The following is a 15778-nucleotide window of genomic DNA, read 5'->3' as shown; positions in this document are numbered from 1 at the left end:
CAGGGGTCAGAGTGAGACAGTCTGGGGACCGTCATCCCCGCCTGGCACCACCATCCCTGCCTGACACTGCTGCCTGGTACCACCACCCAGCACAGCCTTCCCACCTGGCGTGGGCACTGCCACCTGGCACCACCATCCCCACTCAGCACCACCACTGCCGCCAGGCACCGCTATCATAGCCCAGCACCGCCATCCCCACCGGCAAGGCACCAGCAGGGGGAATCGCCACCCAGCCCAGCATCGCACAGGCATGGCCCTCTGGGAAGGGAGGGGAGGAGATGCAGCGGGCATACGACGGGGACCAGCCGGTGCCTGCCTGCACACACCGAACCTGGCAGGAGTTGGGCTGGTATCGCTGTGACGAACTGGGACTGTTCTTACTGTGGTGTGTGAATGCTGACAGGGGTGTGGGGCTGGGATAGTCTGCATTGGGGGATGGGAGTCTGCCCGAAGGCGAATACCTGAGCGTGTAACATGAGAACCCAGGAAGGGGTTGGAGGCCAGGTGACACCTTGGCCCGGGAAACTGAACAAAGGCTGTGGGAGGGGTCGCTGAAGGCAGAGTCTTGGAAGCTGGGTGGTGAGATGGCTGGGAGGCAGAGATTGCTCTGACCTCCCAAGGGGGGCTGGGATGCCCTGGGACCCCCAGATGGACCTAACTGAGGGGGGCCCTGTTGTCTGTGCCTGCAAGACCTGTCTTGGACTGTATTCCTGTCATCCAACTAAACCTTCTGCTTTACTGGCTGGCTGAGAGTCATGGTGAATTGCAGGAAGCCGGGGGTGCAGGGCCCTGAGTCCCCCAATACTCCGCAACAATCGCCAACACCCAGAGTTCTGTTCGCTGCTTTCCATCAGCCAGGCTCGGCCTGCCCCCTGCTTCGGTTCAGGCCTCACGCCAGGCCCATGTCTCCGGCTCCCTCTCTGCTACACTGCCGGGCAGGGTCCGTAACACTCCCACTCTGGGGTCATGGGTGGGGAGCAGACAGACCGAGGGGGCAGGAAGGAAGGGTGCTGAGGGGACAGTGGAGGCGGGTTGAAGGGGGCCCAGCAGGGCGAGGCCTCTTGCTTCCCCGCCAGGGCAGCCCCGTGCCCGTACCTGGGTGGTGAGTGGGATGCCCAGCAGGAAGCCCACCACGGCCATGCCCAGCGTCACAAACATCTTCCTGCGGATGATCCAGTCATTCCCCACCTCGTCCACAATGGCCGTCACCAGTGTCTCCAGCAGGCAGAACTAGGCAGGGAGCCAGGGTCAGCCAGTGCCTGGCCTGGGCATGGTGCCTCCGGCTACTCAGGCTGCCCCCAGCCCCCTTGGCTGCCCCCAACTCCCCCAGATCCTCAGGCTGCCCCCAGCCCCCTTGGCTGCCTCTCCCAGCCTCGCCCCCCCCGACTGCCCTCAACCCCCTTTGCCCTCTCTGTCCCCTGGGGCCCCTCCCCTCACCCCCTGCCCTCCCCACCCCCTGCGGCCCCCCACTCTCCCCCTCTGTCCTCCCCACCCGCCTGCGCCCCCCACTCTCCCCCTCTGCCCTCCCCACCCCCGTGCGGCCCCCACTCTCCCCCTCTGCCCTCCCCACCCCCTGCGCCCCCCACTTTCCCCCTCTGCCCTCCCCACCCCCCTGCTGCCCCCACTCTCCCCCTCTGTCCTCCCCACCCCCTGCGCCCCCCACTCTCCCCCTCTGCCCTCCCCACCCCCCCTGCGCCCCCCACTCTCCCCAGGCCCTGGTACCTGCGTGCCCAGCCCTAGCAGAATGAGCATGAAGAAGAAGAGGACGGACCAGAGGGGCGAGATGGGCAGCAGGGTCAGGGCCTCGGGGTAGGCCACGAAGGCCAGGCCGGGCCCGTGGTCGGCCACCTGGGAGACGTCCACGCCCAGGTGCTGGGCCATGAAGCCCAGGATGGAGAAGATGACGAAGCCGGCATAGACGCTGGTGGCGCAGTTGGTGATGCTGATGATGATGCTGTCCCTGCAGGGCAGGCGGGTCAGAGAGCGGCGGGGGGGGCACGCGGGGGGGCAGGAACCTGGCTGGCTGCGGGGGGGTCGGGCTGGGTGCAGTCAGGACGGGGAATCAGCGCAGACAGAGCAGGTGGAGTGAGAACGGGTAGGAGGCTTGGGCCACTGGGGTTGGAGAGAGAACTCGCCTGGCAGAGGGTGAGGGTTGGGAGGGGGCGTGGTGTGGCCTGGGGGGGCCACAGCCAGGCAGAGGAAAGCGGGGGGTGCAGTGAGACCAGGGGGGTGGGATTTGGGGGCGTGGCCCAGCAGGGGGCAGTGGGAGTCCGGGGGTGTGGCCCAGCAGGGGTGGGAGTCGGGGGGCGTGGCCCAGCAGGGGGCAGTGGGAGTCCGGGGGTGTGGCCCAGCAGGGGGTAGGTGTCAGGGGGCGTGGCCCAGCAGGGGGTGAAAGTCGGGGGGCATGGCCCAGCAGGGGGCAGTGGAATTTGCGGGCGTGGCCCAGCAGGGGGCAGTGGGAGTCCGGGGGCGTGGCCCAGCAGGGGGCAGTGGGAGTCCAGGGGTGTGGCCCAGCAGGGGGTGAAAGTCGGGGGCGTGGCCCAGCAGGGGGTGGGATTTGGGGGCGTGGCCCAGCAGGGGGCAGTGGGAGTCTGGGGCTGTGGCCCAGCAGGGGGTAGGTGTCAGGGGGCGTGGCCCAGCAGGGGGTGAAAGTCGGGGGGCGTGGCCCAGCAGGGGTGGGAGTCGGGGGGCGTGGCCCAGCAGGGGGCAGTGGGAGTCTGGGGCTGTGGCCCAGCAGGGGGTAGGTGTCAGGGGGCGTGGCCCAGCAGGGGGTGAAAGTCGGGGGGCGTGGCCCAGCAGGGGGCAGTGGGTTTTGCGGGCGTGGCCCAGCAGGGGGCAGTGGGAGTTGGGGGCGTGGCCCAGCAGGGAGCAGTGGGAGTCGGGGGGCGTGGCCCAGCATGGGTGGGAGTCGGGGGGCGTGGCCCGGGCTCACCTGTAGCAGTTGTTGTGGAACTTGTTGTAGGATGCCATGGTGATGAGCCCCCCCCAGGCGCAGCCCAGAGAGTAGAAGATCTGGGAGGCAGCGTCTCCCCAGACCTGGCAGACACAGAGATGTTACCACTGGCAGAGAGGGCACCGGGGTCTCGCCCCCACAATGCCATGGGGCAGGTGCCCAGCCCAGGGCCACCCTCACATCATACAGCTAGGGTTGGTAGCCAGAGATGGCCCCAGGGCTGGGATAGCAGGGGGCTGCGGGTCGGGACTGAGGGGCGCTGGCGGAGCTGTGGGCTGGGGTAGCCCAGGGCTGGGCTAGCGGGGGGCTGCGGGTCGGGACTGAGGGGCGCTGGCGGAGCTGTGGGCCGGGGTAGCCCAGGGCTGGGATAGCTGGGGGCATGGATTTGGCCTGGGGTCAGGCCCATGTGGGACCCAATGCTGCCGCCTCAAGACTCGCGTGTGACCCAGAGTCTCTCCCTTCTCCTCCCGTCTGCCTGTGGGGCAGGGCGGGGGGCCCGGTGACCATACAGGGCCGTACTGGGGTGGGGGGCGTTCCTGGGGTGTTCACAGGGACCCCCTGCTGAGTGGGGACGGACACTGCCCTGGGTGCTGGAAGGGCCAAGTGCCGCCCCCAGGCTCGGACCCACCTTGGCATCCAGGATCTTGTCCCACTGTGGCGTCAGGTAGAACATGATCCCGGTGACGGCGCCCTCCAGGGTGATGCCGCGCACGAAGAGGATGGTGAGCACCACGTAGGGGAAGGTGGCTGTGAAGTACACCACCTGGACGGACAGACAGAGCCATGCCTCAGCCACGGCCCCGCCCCCATCCAACCCAGCCATGGAGCGAGGCGGGGACCCCCATGGGCTCGGCCGGGGGCACCACTCGAACCCCCAAGGGGGGCTGCCCCAGGAATGCGGCTCAGCGAGCCCAGGGCCGGGAGGAGGGGGCGGGGAGCTGCGTGTGACGAAGGTGGGAGTTCTCGGTAATATCTGTTTGGCTCCGTGCCAGCCCCCTTGGCATTGCTACCCGTGGGGCATCACGGATTCGTTTGCTCCCTGGGACGGGGGCGCTCGAGATAGAGCTGCCAGGGCTGGACTCAGCCGCGGGCCTGGCGCACAAACGGACGGGTGACCCCCGCACAACCACGCAACCGGCCAGGGGCTCGCAGCCTGGCGAACACATGGGGCTCTGAGCCGGCACTGAGTGGGACAGGGCGGCAGGCGCCTCTCCTGCTAACCCAGCACCCCCGGGGCCAGGTCGGGTGAATGCCAAACCCAGCCCGTTCGGACAGGGCTGCCGGGGTCACGGAGCCCTCCTGAGAGTGAGAGTCTCTTCCCGGCGCCTATGTCGGGGGGCGCTGCACAGAGCTGCACTGCGGAGCAGGGGGACTGGAGCCCGGAGGTGGTGGGACCACGGGGCTTGGGGGGCCGGTGCCCTGAGGATTCCTCCAAGGGCAGGGCTTAAATTCCCATTGCGTATTTCCTGGAGCCCCCCACCCCCACCCCTGAACATGCTATAACCCCCTGAACAGCGGGTGGGGCTCCGGGCTCCAGACTTCAGCCGCTGGGCTGGGGTGTGGGGGGGAGCTTGGGGCTCCGGGCTTTAGCCACGGGGAGGGGGGTCTTGGGGCTTCAGCCTGGGGGGCGGAAACGGGTGCTGGGGCTAGTGGCTTTTGCTCCACACCAGCTCTGGCTGAATTGAAGCCCTGTCCAAGAGACAGTCTAAAAGCTGGGGTGTAGCACAGAGCCTGTGGAGCCGTGACCAGGCACAAGGGAAGAGGAGCCAAGCATGGGGAGGGGAGGAGCCAGGCACAGGGAGGGGAGGAGCTATGGAGAGGGGGGGGGCCAGGCACAGGGAGGGGAGGAGCTATGGAGAGGGGAGGGGCCAGACACAGGGAGGGGAGGAGGAGCTACAGAGAGGGGAGGGGCCAGGCACAGGGAGGGGAGGAGGAGGACAGACTCTACTTCAGGGGTCCCCAACGCCGTGCTGGTGGGTGCCATGGCGCCCACCAGGGCGTCTAAGTGTGCCCGCGTACTGGCCAGCAGACGAGCATCCGCCAAAATGCCGCCAACAAGCAGCAGCATCCAGAGGTGTCGCTGCTGAAATGCGGCCGATTTTCTGGAGCTCGCGGAGACATGATGTGACGAAGTGGGGGGGTTTCTTGTTTTCGGTGGAGTTTCAATGGTTTGCATGCAGAGGGGGTGGGACTCAGTTTCCCTGGGTGTTACTGGTTTAATGAGGTGAGGGGAGAGGGAGTGTGTTTTGCAGAGGACCGGAGAGAGGACTTGGGGCCCCAGCCGATGGCCGGGAGGATGGATACACCAGCGACCGGTGACCTGGCGACCTGGTGACCCGGAGGCCCAGCTGAGGAGATGCAGCCGGTTCTGGCCAGTGGGCGGACAATGGGCTGCAGAGTGAGGACCCAGTGACCGAACCAGCCGGTTCCAGCCAGAGGACAGAAGCGAGGAGAGGAGGCCCCGGTTTACAACCCTGTTTACCTGGAGAGAAGACAATGGACAGAGGCGGGGCCTGGGGCCGGGGATCTCAGATGCTCAGCTGGGAGCAGGGGGGTTCTGGGCTGGAGAGGGGGAGCAGGCAGAGCCCACCTGGATGCAGAGAGACTGGGATGTGCTGGGCTGAGGGAGGCCAGGCCTGAGGCCCTGAGAGTTTCCTGTGCTGGGTTCAACTCTCAATAAACCCTCCTGTTTTATGCTGGCTGAGAGTCACTCTGGTCTAGAGAACAGGGTTGCATCAAGCCCTTCGGGGGTGGAGGCCCCGGGGCTCCAGAGTGAGGGGACTCCCTGAGGGGGCCCACGGCAGAGACAGACGTGCTAAGGCTCGGAGAGGTGCGGATCCAGGAGGTGGAGGGGCCTGATCCCAAGAGAGAGTGGACCCCCGAGAAGGGCTGTCGCACTGAAAGGGGCACCCCCCACGGACCGCACGGGGCCAAGAGTGGGCCCGATCTGTGAGTCCGTGACACATGGGGCTCTGACCCGGCGCTGCTGGATGACGCTGCTTGTCGGCGGCATTTCGGCGGATGCTCATCCGCCACCACGGTCCTCCGTGGCTCATCGTCTGGCGCCCGCCAGATGACAAAGATTGGGGACCACGGATCTACTTGCTTTTCCTGATGACTTGACGCCCTTGAAGAGGCAGAGGAAGACGACGACCCAGGAGATGCCCAGGCAGCCCAGCAGGGGGAGCCGCACCTCGCCCAGGTTCCCGATGTCGTCCGAGAGCCTCAGCACGTACCGCCTGCCCCACGGGGACAGAGAGCGTGAGACGCCAGCTGCACCAGCCCCCCCTCTGCCCCGGAGACCCTGCTCTGCTCCAGAGCCCCGCCCCTCTGCTCCAGAGCCCTGCCTCTCTGCTACAGAGTCCCGTCTGTGTGCCCCGGAGCCTCACCCGTTTGCCTGGAGCCCCACCCCTCTGCTCCAGAGCCCCACCTCTCTGCCCCAAAGCCCCACCCCCCTACTCCAGAGCCCTGCCCCGGACCTCTGCTCTGGCCACAGCAGCCCTGCCCCTCCCCCAGAGCCCTCACCCCTCTTTGCCCTGAGGAGTACAATCCCCTCTGCCCTAGGCAGTCAGGAGACCCTGTCCCCCGGGGCCTGGGTTTCCCCTCTGCCTCGGGGACCCATGGGGCTGGCACCTCCAGTACTCCTCGCTGGGGCTGGTGCGCTTGAGCGTGTGGTTGAGGAGCTGGGTGAGGTTGAGGGGTGGTGTGGCAGAGCGGTTGGTGGCGTCCAGCACCCCGGAGCAGTCGGGGGTGTTCCAGGGGTTGGTGCAGTAGGTCCAGGGCAGCACCCGTGTCATGGAGGAGAAGAAGTAGTAGAAGGCGAGGCAGATCACCACATTGTAGTAGATGCCAATGTACGTGGAGACCACCATCATCCCATAGCCCACGCCTGGGGGGACAGGCAGCACATGAGGGGAGGGGAGGCCTGGGGGGGACGAGCGTGTACGTGCAAATGTGTAACAGGAGTGAGGGTTGGGTGAGTGTGCAAAAAGAGTGGGGCTGTACCAGAGCAAGTGGGCGTGTGCAAGTAAGTGTGCAACAAGTGTGTTCACATACAAGTGTGTGTGCATACAGGACCAATCACACAAACATGTGTGTGCATGTGCATGTACAAGAGTATGTCTTGTGAACATACAGGTGAGTATGCAATGAGGCTTTTCAGAGATGAGCGTGTTTGTGTATAGCAGGGAATGCGTGTGTGCATGTAAGTGGACAAGCTGGGTGTGTTTACAGGGACAAGTGTGCAAGGAAGTGTACACATGAGTGTGCAATAAGAGTGTATGCACAGGTGAGTGTGCAGGTTGAGTGTACAGGAGCAAGCGTGCCAAAGTGTCTGCAGCCTGTGATGTTGGTGCATGAGAGGGAACGCATGCATACGGAGGTGGTGTAGGAAAGCAAGAAGGAGCGTGAATGGGTGTGTACAAACCTGAGAGTGTGCTCCCTAGAGTATCTATGGGCAGGTACATGAGCATGAGCAGGGCTGGGTGTGAGCGTGCACAGGGTCAGGTGTGAGTGTGCACTGGGGCAGGTGTGAGTGTGCGCTGGGGGGGCATGAGCATGCACAGGGCTGGGCATGAGTGTGTGCAGGGCCAGGTGTGAGCGTGCGCTGGGGGATGTGAGTGTGCACGGGGTGGGCATGAGCATGCAGAGGTGGGGTGTGAGCGGTCCTAAGCATGCACAGGTTGGGTGTGAGCGTGCGCAGGGCCTGGTGTGAATGTGTGCAGGGAGGGTGTGAGCGTGCATTGGGGGTGTGTGAGAGCATGCAAAGGGCAGGTGTGAGTGTGCATACAATGGACATAAGTGTGCACAGGCCAGGTGTGAGAGTGGGCTGTGGGGGCATAAGCGTGCACTGGGTGGGCGTAAGCATGTGCTGTGGGGGCATGACCATGAGCTGGGCCAGGCGTGAGCGTGCGCTGGGCTGGGCATGAGCGTGCACTGGGCGGGCATGAGTGTGCACTGGGCGGGTGTGAGCGTGCACTGGGCTGGGGGTGAGCGTGCGCTGTGGGGGTGTGAGTGTGCGCTGGGCCGGGCGTGAGCGTGTGCTGTGGGGGCATGAGAGTGCACTGTGGCGGCGTGAGTGTGCGCTGGGCCAGGTGTGAGCGTGCGCTGTGGGGGCGTGAGCGTGCACTGTGGGGGCGTGAGCGAGCACTGGGCAGGCTTGAGCATGCGCTGGGCCAGGCGTGAGCGTGCGCTGTGGGGGCGTGAGTGTGCGCTGCGTGAGCGTGTGCTGGGCCTGGCGTGAGCGTGCGCTGTGGGGGCGTGAGTGTGCGCTGCGTGAGCGTGTGCTGGGCTGGGCGTGAGCGTGCGCTGTGCGGGTGTAAGCGTGCGCTGTGGGGGCGTGAGCGTGTGCTGGGCCGGGTGTGAGCGTGTGCTGGGCCAGGTGTGAGCGTGCGCTGTGGGGGCGTGAGTGTGCGCTGTGAGAGTGTGTGCTGGGCCGGGCGTGAGCGTGCGCTGTGGGGGCGTAAGCATGCGCTGTGGGGGCGTGAGCGTGTGCTGGGCCGGGCGTGAGCGTGCGCTGTGGGGGCGTGAGTGTGCGCTGCGTGAGTGTGTGCTGGGCCGGGCGTGAGCGTGTGCTGGGCCGGGCGTGAGCGTGCGCTGTGGGGGCGTGAGTGTGCGCTGCATGAGCGTGTGCTGGGCCGGGCGTGAGCGTGCGCTGTGGGGGCGTGAGTGTGTGCTGCGTGAGCGTGCGCTGGGCCGGGCGTGAGTGTGTGCTGCGTGAGCGTGCACTGGGCCAGGCGTGAGCGTGTGCTGGGCCGGGCGTGAGCGTGCGCTGTGGGGGCGTGAGTGTGCGCTGCGTGAGCGTGTGCTGGGCCGGGCGTGAGCATGCGCTGTGGGGGCGTGAGTGTGCGCTGCGTGAGCGTGCGCTGGGCCGGGCGTGAGTGTGCGCTGCGTGAGCGTGCGCTGGGCCAGGCGTGAGCGTGTGCTGGGCCGGGCGTGAGCGTGTGCTGGGCCGGGCGTGAGCGTGCGCTGCGTGAGTGTGCGCTGGGCCGGGCGTGAGCGCCCTCTCACCTTTGAACATGGGGCTGATCCTCCAGACGCCCAGGCAGCCCTGGCTGGCGAACTGCCCGAAGGAGAGCTCCATGAAGAAGAGGGGGATGCCGCAGAAGACCAGCATGATGAAGTAGGGGAACATGAAGGCTCCTGGGGGCGAGGCACAGAGGGTGAAGGCAGGGCTGGGACCCATTGCCCCCTGGCCCTGTGAGCCAGCCCCGCCCTGCAGTACCAGTCCCCCTACTGCTCCCCCGCTCCCCCCTGCTGATCCCCGCCCGCTCCCCGCAGCCTAGCGCCCCCTGCTGATCCCCCGCTCCCCGCAGCCCAGCGCCCCCTGCTGATCCCCCGCCCGCTCCCCGCAGCCCAGCGCCCCCTGCTGATCCCCCACCCGCTCCCCGCAGCCCAGCGCCCCCTGCTGATCCCCCGCTCCCCGCAGCCCAGCGCCCCCTGCTGATCCCCCGCCCGCTCCCCACAGCCCAGCGCCCCCTGCTGATCCCCTGCTCCCCGCAGCCCAGCGCCCCCTGCTACCCACCCGCCCGCTCCCCGCAGCCCAGCGCCCCCTGCTGATCCCCCGCCCGCTCCCCGCAGCCCAGCGCCCCCTGCTGATCCCCCGCTCCCCGCAGCCCAGCGCCCCCTGCTGACCCCCCACCCGCTCCCCGCAGCCCAGCGCCCCCTGCTACCCACCCGCCCGCTCCCCGCAGCCCAGCGCCCCCTGCTACCCACCCGCCCGCTCCCCGCAGCCCAGCGCCCCCTGCTGATCCCCCGCCCGCTCCCCGCAGCCCAGCGCCCCCTGCTGATCCCCTGCTCCCCGCAGCCCAGCGCCCCCTGCTGACCCCCCACCCGCTCCCCGCAGCCTAGCGCCCCCTGCTGCCCCCCCGCTCCCCGCAGCCCAGCACCTCCTGCTGACTCCCCGCTCCCCGCAGCCCAGCGTCCCCTGCTGACTCCCCGCTCCCCAGCGCCCCCCTGCTGACCCGTCCTGTGAGCCAGCCCCGCCCTGCAGTACCAGCCCCCCTACTGCTCCCCCGCTCCTCCCTGCTGACCCCCGCCCGCTCCCCGCAGCCCAGCGCCTCCTGCTGATCCCCCGCCCGCTCCCCGCAGCCTAGCGCCCCTGCTGATCCCCCGCTCCCCGCAGCCCAGCGCCCCCCTGCTGACCCCCGCCCGCTCCCCGCAGCCTAGCGCCCCCTGCTGACTCCCCGCTCCCCACAGCCCAGCGCCCCCCTGCTGACCCCTGCCCTGTGAGCCAGCCCCGCCCTGCAGTACCAGCCCCCCTGCTGTCCCCCCGCTCCCCGCAGCCCAGCACCCCCTGCTGACTCCCGCCCGCTCCCTGCAGCCCAGCACCCCCTGCTGACCCCTGCCCTGCAGTACCAGCCCCCCTGCTGCCCCCCTGCTCCCCACAGCCCAGCGCCCCTGCTGACCCCACCCGCTTCCCCGAAGCCCAGCGCCCCCTGCTGACCCCCCTGCTCCCCGCAGCCCAGCGCCCCCTGATGACCCCACCCGCTCCTGCTGCCAGGCCGCACTGGGGCACACACCTCCCCCGTTGCGATAGCAGAGGTAGGGGAAGCGCCACACGTTGCCCAGCCCCACGGCGTAGCCCACGCTCGTCAGCACAAACTCAATCTGGTTGGTCCAGTTGCCCCGTTTCACGTTCTCATCTCGCTTGGTCGCCTCTCCGGGGACGGCACCATTCTGCGGATAGAGGGGGCAGGTGCCATTAGCAATGGGGTGCCCCCCGCCCCCCAGGGCCCCGCCCAGCTGGAAAGAGCCCCCCCCGTGGGAGAAAATGGGGGAGGGGAGATACTGTGTTATGCAGCCAGCTCCCCTCCGATTGCGGCCCCCATGGCTGCTCCAATCCTCCTCCCCAGATGCTGGGGGGCCCCAGCCCTGCAGGGAGGAGGAGGGGGAGGGGAAGGGGGCCCCAGCCCTGCAGGGAGGAGGAGGGGAAGGGGACCCCGGCCCTGCAGGGGGAGGTGGCAGTGGCACCCCAGCTTTGCCCTCCCCCCCCCCCCTCGCCCGACTGCAGGCAAGCGGGAGGCTGTAGCCCATACAAAGCAGGGCTGAGCGGAGGCAGCACAAAGCCGCCTCTGTTCCCACCGCCCCCCCCCCCGCCCGGCCTGCGGGGCCGCTGGGCAGCCGGAGCCTCGCACTGCGAGCCTGGAGCCGCGGGGGGAGGGGACTGACCCCCTAGACCCCCCACCTCCCCTGGGGGCCAAAGTGACACCCCCACGGGGGAGGGCGCCCAGGGGGTGGGGAAGCTGGCCCTGGGGTGTTGGGGGGGGCAGGACTCCTGGGTTCCCACCCCAGCTCGGGGATCGGGATCTAGGGCAGGGGCTGATGTGTCTGTCGCTCCCCAAGTTACACCTCACTTAAAAACCCCTTGATCCAAACTCAGACCTAAACTAGAGAAGTGCCCGGCCGCTGGTCCTGGGCGATTCCTCCGAATCAGGAGAAATCAGTGGGTTGGAATATTCCACTGGCCTTGTGTGTCCGTGTGTAGCACACACAGCCGTGTACACAACTCCTGACTTGGCTAGTGCTTCTCATGCCGCCCAGGCACCTCCCTACCCCCCGGAGGAGCTCGGGCCCCCGGGGTACCCGCACCCCAGGCCGAGACCCACTGCGCTCCCCCTCCCGTCTCCGGCCCAGTCGGCAGGGCAGTGGGTCTCAACCGGGTGGGGTACAGAGTCGCTTGCTTTTATAGTTGCAGGGTCAGATGGAGGAGGGCTGGTGGCTGGTACACTGCGTCCAGGACTGATTTTGGGAGCAAGGCACTTCTAACGGAGGTGAAACTTGGGGTCCACAGGACAAGGCAGCTCCTTGCCGGGGTCCCCTGAGAACAGCTGCCATACAGTGTGTGTTACCTGGTGGAACTGGGGGGATGAGGTGTGTGTTGGGGTGACAGAGGACCTAGAGTCATCACAGTTCACGCTCACGCACAGCACAGGGAGGGGCGGACCCCCCTCTCCAGGGCAGGGTCCGGAAGCCGACCCCCGGCCGGGAGGGTCAGGATGGGCCCTGGGTGGGGGATCGTCCCCCATCTGTTGCTGTGGGGTTCCTGCTCCCCCATCCACACGTGGTGCTGGGCATTGCCCACGCTGGGACAAGGGGCTGGATGGGCCATGGGCGAGCGTGCCCAGTGAGCCCTGCGGGCCGACGCTCAGAGCCCGCCGGGACGGGGCTGCGGGTGTCCTGGTGAGGCCGGGGTCTGGCACCCAGCCCACACCACAGCTCCCTGCCGGGAGGGGCACCTGCGTTCTAGGTCACCCCAGGGACCACCAGAGAGGTGAGAGACGTCCCTGGCACCTCCCGCCCAGTGAATGCACAGCGGAGACTACAGGGGCCCGCCCAGCTGGGCCCTGCCCTGCCCCACGACACCGAGTGCTCAGTGCCAGGGCGGGAGCTGGGCGCTCGATGCCAGGTGGGCACTTCCAGCACAGGCCAGAACCAGCTCGTTCTCTGGGGGGCAAGAACGGCGCTTTGTCCTGCGAGGTGGCCGGTGTTGGCACCGGGCTTGGCGCACAATGCAGCCTCACACCCAGGGCCCAACAAAGGAGCGGCTTCGGCTGGCAGCAGCCCGGGGCCCAGCACCCCTGGCCCCAGGCAGGGGCACTTGCACCGTGACCTCGCCCTTGGCCAGGCTGGCACAGGGCCCCCCAGAGCCCAGCCCCCCAGTGCCCTCACTCCCCATGGCTGGACCTGCCCCGTGTCCCCTGGCCCAGGCGGAACGGATTCGCCTCCAAGGGTGCGAGGGAGCCTCTCCCCTCCCCGGGTTGTTGGGAGCAGAGCCCCCAGCTCCGGTGAACCCCCTCCTGCCCACTGGCTGCGCCCTTCTGTCCTGCAAACAGGATCCCCCTCCAGAGACACAGAGCCACCGCGCCCACCTCCTGCTCCCCACCCGCCCCCGGCTCTGCCCCTGCGGAGCGGCCCCCAGCCCAGCCACCCCCCATGGAGCCCAGCCAGATATGGGGAGGGGGCTCCCAGGCTGAGCCTGGCAGTGACCCCGGGCCAGCGCCCCCCATGCCCGGCTGGGCAGGGAGACGGCACCCCAGGGCTTTAGGGGACCTGTCCACGTCTCCTTGCCCTGGGGGCTCCAGGCGAGCTTTTGGCCCTGCACTGGGAGCTGAGGGGACGCCGGCCGTTCCCCCCACACCACAGGTGAGCCTCCCGCTCGCTAACAGCTGCTGCGAGCGCCCTGCCAATGCAGCCGTCGCTTCGGATCGGCCTCAGGCGCGTGGGGCGCCGGACCGTGTCATTCCATTAGAGCCTGGAGCAGCCGGGCGGCTGCAGCCACTTCTCCCGCACGCTCGGCCAAGCCCAGCATCTGCTGAGAGCCAACCCCACACACGCCAAGCCGCTGAGAGCCGCCCAGCCCCAGCCTGGGCGGGATGTCCTACTCAGAGAGAGCAAGCCACAGCCCCATTGAGCCAGTGGGGATCCCGGCCCCATGGCTGTAAATGGGGGTCCCCCAGCTCACAGGGCATGCGTGGGGGGGGGGGACAGGCGCTTTGGGCCTCTCTTCTCCCAGCCTGCCCCATTCCCAGCAGGCCCCAGTCCCTGCCCTGCCACATGCAGCCATGGGGTACTCAGAGCCTGGGCCCTCCCTGCTGTGCACAGGGGCCCAGGGCAGCTCTCCAGCCCCACACACCACTAGGCTGCCAGCCCATGCCTCGCTCTGTCGCTCCTAGAGCCTTCCGTGCTGACCCATGGCGGGGCTCTGGGGGAGCCTGGCCGGGGGGGGGGGCAGGAAGTGACCCCAACCCTCCAGGAGCGCCGTGCCTGCTGGCAAGCTCAAGGCACGAGGCTGGGGCCCCAGCCGGCTGCATGTGACGGCGCCGCACAGCTGCGTGCCCCATTACCGGGCTTACATGCCTGGGTGCCCGGCCGGCGTGGGCACGAGGTGCACAATTGCTCAGGCTTTTCAGCACGGAGCTGTGGGCTCCTGATGGAGCGCCGCGCCCGGCTGGGGGAACAGCTGCCCACGTCTCTCCTGCAGCCCCCGCAGTCCCCCTCCATCCTGCAGGCCCTTTCCTCTGCTCTGCCCTGCCCGGGCCCCTCTAGCCCCCTGTCACGGAGTATTGGGGGACTCAGGGCCCTGCACCCCCGGCTTCCTGCGATTCACCATGACTCTCAGCCAGCCAGTAAAGCAGAAGGTTTATTTGGATGACAGGAATACAGTCCAAGACAGGTCTTGCAGGCACAGACAACAGGGACCCCCTCAGTTAGGTCCATCTTGGGGTCCCCGGGCATCCAAGCCCAGCCCCCCTTGGGAGGTCAGAGCCATCTATGCCCCCCAGCCCTCTCTCCCTGCCTGCTTCCAGCACTCTGCTTTCAGCGACCCCTCCCACAGCCTTTGTTCAGTTTCCCGGGCTAAGGAGTCGCCTCCCCTTCAACCCCTTCCTGGGTTCTCATGTTACACACTCAGGTATGCGCCCTCGGGCAGATCCCATCCTACAATGCAGACTATCCCAGCACACTCCCCTGTCAGCATTCACAGACCACCGTGAGAACAGGCCCAGTTCGTCACATCTCTCCCCCCTTCGAGACCGAACTGAGCAGGGTCACTTTAGCCAGTGACCCGGGGAAGTTCGAACCTACCCCCGTTCCCATGGATGCCCCCGCATCCCTCCAGTTCCTTGGTGGGAATTACACCAGGCCCCTTCAGTTTCACGCCCCCCCTTAGGTCGGGGTGCTTGATGGCACTCGCAGTTCGCATGTGGGAAGGTTTATGCGGCCTGTGCCCTTTTCCCACCCCCATACCTCTGGGGTTCCAACTGGGCTGTGGTCTTCTCCCAGCGCTCCAGTCTGGAGGTCTGTGCTTTGGGCTCTCTTGGTTTAGAGCCGCCCTTTTAACCTTGGCCACCCTCTGGAAAGGATCCTTTATGCTGGGCAAGGGTCCTAAAGCTGTTTTCCCCTTGTCCCAGGCCTTCCTCCCCCTCTGACAGGGGTCACAGGATCCGCAGTACTGTCGGACAGTAACAAAGACCCCAGGCCAGTAAAAGCTCCGTAGCAGCCTCTGCTGGGTACGCCAGGTTCCCTGGTGCCCTGAGAGGGGAATATCATGGGCCCGGCACAGCAGCTGGCGGCGATACTTCTGGGGTACCACCAGCTGCCTCCTGATCCCCCCTGACTCCATTTCCCCTGGGGGAGCCCATTCTCGGTACAGGAACCCCTTCTCCCACAGGAACCTTTTCCGGCCACCTCGTCCCATGGTCTGTACTGCATTGAGGTCAGCCAGGTCCCTTATCTTCCGCAAGGAGGGATCTCTCTGCAACTCGGCCTGGAACTCAGCAGCTGGGACAGGGATGGCCACCTGCTCTTCCTCGCCCGCTGGGCCTGAAGCTGCAGCCTCCCTGAGCCGTGTCCCTGGGCGTTCCCTCCCCACCAGGTTAGGGTCCTGCGCCTCAGGCAAGGCACCCCCCCCAAGGCCAGGGCGCAGTGCCCCTCGCCGGCTCTGACTGCGGGTCACAACCAGTGCCTTTTGGGGGTTGCTTGGCCAGTTCTCCAGGTCCCCCCCCATCAATACCTCAGTGGGCAAATACGGGTGTACCCCCACATCCTTGGGGCCCTCCTTGGCCCCCCACTTCAGGTGTACCCTTGCCACGGGTACTTTGACTGGTGTTCCGCCCACCCCCGTCAGGGTCAGGTAGGTGTTGGGCACCACCTGATCTGGGGCCACCACCTCGGGCCGGGCCAGCGTCACCTCTGCGCCCGTATCCCAGTATCCACTGACCTTCCTCCCATCCACCTCCAGGGGAACAAGGTACTCTCTCCGGAGGGACAGCCCCGCGCCTACCATATAAACCAAAAACCCTGAGTCTGGAGCATCCAGCCCCCTAG

General features: G+C 67.4%; 1 protein-coding gene across 1 annotated transcript in view; it reads right to left on the bottom strand.

Moving 5' to 3' along the window:
* Positions 1 to 15778, bottom strand: part of SLC6A9 (solute carrier family 6 member 9) — a 50584-nt gene that overhangs the window by 4587 nt on the left and 30219 nt on the right. The window contains exons 3-10 of the mRNA XM_054038463.1: positions 10474 to 10630; positions 8963 to 9094; positions 6587 to 6842; positions 6060 to 6192; positions 3582 to 3716; positions 2933 to 3036; positions 1723 to 1960; positions 1096 to 1230 (exon numbers count right to left, since the gene is read on the bottom strand). Coding sequence (XP_053894438.1) covers positions 1096 to 1230; positions 1723 to 1960; positions 2933 to 3036; positions 3582 to 3716; positions 6060 to 6192; positions 6587 to 6842; positions 8963 to 9094; positions 10474 to 10630 — 1290 coding nt within the window. The remainder of the gene's footprint in view (positions 1 to 1095; positions 1231 to 1722; positions 1961 to 2932; positions 3037 to 3581; positions 3717 to 6059; positions 6193 to 6586; positions 6843 to 8962; positions 9095 to 10473; positions 10631 to 15778) is intronic.

Source organism: Malaclemys terrapin, chromosome 8 (genome assembly GCF_027887155.1).
Source record: "Malaclemys terrapin pileata isolate rMalTer1 chromosome 8, rMalTer1.hap1, whole genome shotgun sequence".
Lineage (NCBI taxonomy): Eukaryota > Metazoa > Chordata > Testudines > Emydidae > Malaclemys > Malaclemys terrapin.
This window is presented reverse-complemented; position numbering and strand designations above follow the sequence as displayed.